This window comes from Elephantulus edwardii, unplaced genomic scaffold, assembly GCF_000299155.1.
Source record: "Elephantulus edwardii isolate Elephantulus edwardi_28Jun2011 unplaced genomic scaffold, EleEdw1.0 scaffold00249, whole genome shotgun sequence".
Classification (NCBI taxonomy): domain Eukaryota; kingdom Metazoa; phylum Chordata; class Mammalia; order Macroscelidea; family Macroscelididae; genus Elephantulus; species Elephantulus edwardii.
In genome coordinates this window covers 4,124,968-4,127,566 of record NW_006399999.1, presented here as the reverse complement: position 1 = coordinate 4,127,566, position 2,599 = coordinate 4,124,968, and the positions used below count along the sequence as shown (strand labels likewise).

At 57.1% G+C, this 2,599-nt stretch overlaps 1 protein-coding gene across 1 annotated transcript in view; it reads left to right on the top strand.

Moving 5' to 3' along the window:
* The first annotated feature begins 1,455 nt into the window (after positions 1 to 1,455).
* The window catches only part of LOC102855723 (elongation factor 1-beta-like), a 17,147-nt gene continuing 16,003 nt past the window's right edge, over positions 1,456 to 2,599 (top strand). Inside the window, exon 1 of the mRNA XM_006899258.1 lies at positions 1,456 to 1,513. Coding sequence (XP_006899320.1) covers positions 1,456 to 1,513 — 58 coding nt within the window. The remainder of the gene's footprint in view (positions 1,514 to 2,599) is intronic.

Genomic DNA, 2,599 nt, shown 5'->3' with positions numbered 1-2,599 from the left:
AAGTATGGAAATACAAAGGAAGAGGAACAGTTGTAAGCAGACACTAGTGATTGGGACATAGAATGTGAGAACCATGAATGTAGGGAAATTAGATATTGTTAAGGAAGAAATGGAATGCATAAATATTGACATACTAGGCATTGGTGAGATGAGATGGACTGGCATGGGGCATTTTGAGTTGGATGATCATATAATATATTACTCTGGAGATGAAAAGGTGAGGAAAAATGGAGTTGCTTTCATAGTTAAAAAAGTCATTGCTAATGGGAGCAAGATGGCGGCGAAGGCAGAGACAACGTGGTGAGCTGCGGGAGTAGCGGACCACTTGGAACAGGCCCACTATGGCCTTCTACAGACTTCTGTTTATCAATAATTGAACAGTTGATGACTGGTCTTCAGTGAGGATTGAGGCTCAACAACAGGAATTCAAGGATTCTCAAGGAAGAAAGGGTGAGTGTCGCAGTTCCCAACCCCCGCCCACAGAGCCCGCACTGCGTCGCACCACAACTGCAGCTCCATAAAGCTCCCACAGCTGGAACCTATGGAATCCCTCGCCTGGGATGGAGAGTGGGCACCAGGCCTCCCCAGGACTGGTGCAGTGGAGCTGCCACATTGCAGCAAAGTGGACTGGTTCTGGGGAGAATTCTTGGAGCCAAGATGGCAGCGGCAGGGGAAGCGGGCAGCCACTGGCCTCCCACACACGAGATGAAGTGCAACTGCCAGCCACCCATGTGAGAGTTAACATGCAGGAGATGGCTTGCACCTGCCGGCTGCCTTTGCGGAAGATAGTGCGCGCCCGCCAGCCGCCCATGCTGGGGAATGGTGTGCACCCACCTGCTGCCCATGCACGAGCTGACGCGTGCCGGCCAGCCACCTGTGTGGAAGATGGCACTCGCCCGGCGGCCACCCATGCAGGGAGATGGTGCATGCCTACCAGCCGCCTGTGTGCGAGATGGCACGATCCCGCCGGCTGCCCGTGCTGGGAGGTGGCTCGCACCCACCAGTCACACATGTGGGAGATGGCACGCGCCTGCTGGCCACCCGCACTGGGGGATGGTGCACAACCGCCGGCCGCCTGTGCACGAGATGACGCGCGCCCGCCAAGAGGTGATGCACGCCCGCCAGCCACCCATGCTGGGGGATGGCACGCACTCACCCCCACTGGCTGCCCACGCACAAGATGGCACGTGCCCGCCGGTCACCCGCGTGGGAGATGACATGTGGGAGACGGCGAGTGCCCACCAGTCACCCACATGCGGGATGACATGCGCCCGCCGGCCACCGGTGCTGGGGGATGGCGCGCACCCACCTCCAGTGGCTGCCCATGCACGAGATGACACGAGACCACGGGTTGCCCGCACGTGGGATGACGGGCGCCTACCGGCTGCCCACACTGGGGGATAGCGCCCGCGGGCTGCCCGCGCACGAGATGTCACGCGCCCACCAGCCACACGCATGGGAGATGACGCACAAGAGATGGTGAGTGCCCGTCGGTCACCCGTGCTGGGGGATGGTACGCACTGGTGGTGCACGCCTGCTGGCCACCTTCATATAAAATAGGGCACATGCCCTAACACCCGTGGGGGGGACGTGTGCCCCGCCGCCGACAGGTTTGGGTTTCCTTGGAAAACCAGAGATGATTACCTACACAATGGATTGTTGAAAGTCACTGTGAGTTGTCTACTTGATGACACTTAACAGTGGCAGCATGTCCAAGAGGACTGACATTCTAAATGCACCACATATTTTGATCTGTTGAATGCTTCTGCCAAAAGCTGTTTAGACCTGGGGGGAACCTGTTCACAATTCTCAGGTTCCCTTTGCCATTTATAAAGGGGCAGGACAGTGACACCTACTTCAAATTATAGTATGACCACTTATGGGGAGGGGAAGTGGTGGTGCTGGAATTGGAGACGCTGTCCCTGGCCACACAGTCCTCGGTCAGGTGAGGGGACCAGATTGGGGTGGGGGCAATTAAAGGGGGAGTGTACCAGCCAGCCAATTGGAGAGGCTGCCCTGCTCAGGACAGGCTGTCTTGGGCCCTCAGCTCAGGGCAAGCCGTCACGGCCCTCTGCCCGGGGCGGGCTGTCTTCGGCCCTCAGCTCAGGGCAAGCCGTCACAGCCCTCTGCCCAGGGCGGGCTGTCTTCATCCCTCGGTTCGGTGCAAGCCATCATGGCCCTCTGCCCGGGACGGGCTGTCTTCAGCCCTTGGCTCGGGGTGAGCTGTCATGGCCCTCAGGGTGACCTCCTCAGTCCCCAGATTGTGCCATCTGACCCTTGGGTAGGAAAAAAAATTCCTAGGGTATCCAGAAAATTTTATCTAGGCTACTTTCTGCCACCCTCTCCCCCAGTAAACCTGAAAGCAAAACCCCTCTATTTGTAACTCACAAGTTTGTTCTCTCTAGGTTTGCTCCCTTTCCTATAGGTAACCTTACCACTGAGTTTTACTTCAGAACTGACCCCAAACCCAGTGCCAGTGACGAAAAGGAAATACAACTGCGAGCTAAAGAACAAAGGAGGATGGAGCCTCTGGGTTCAACCAGCCATCCCCACTGGACCCACCTGGGAAAACACTTTGCAGTCCAGAGGGGAGCAAATG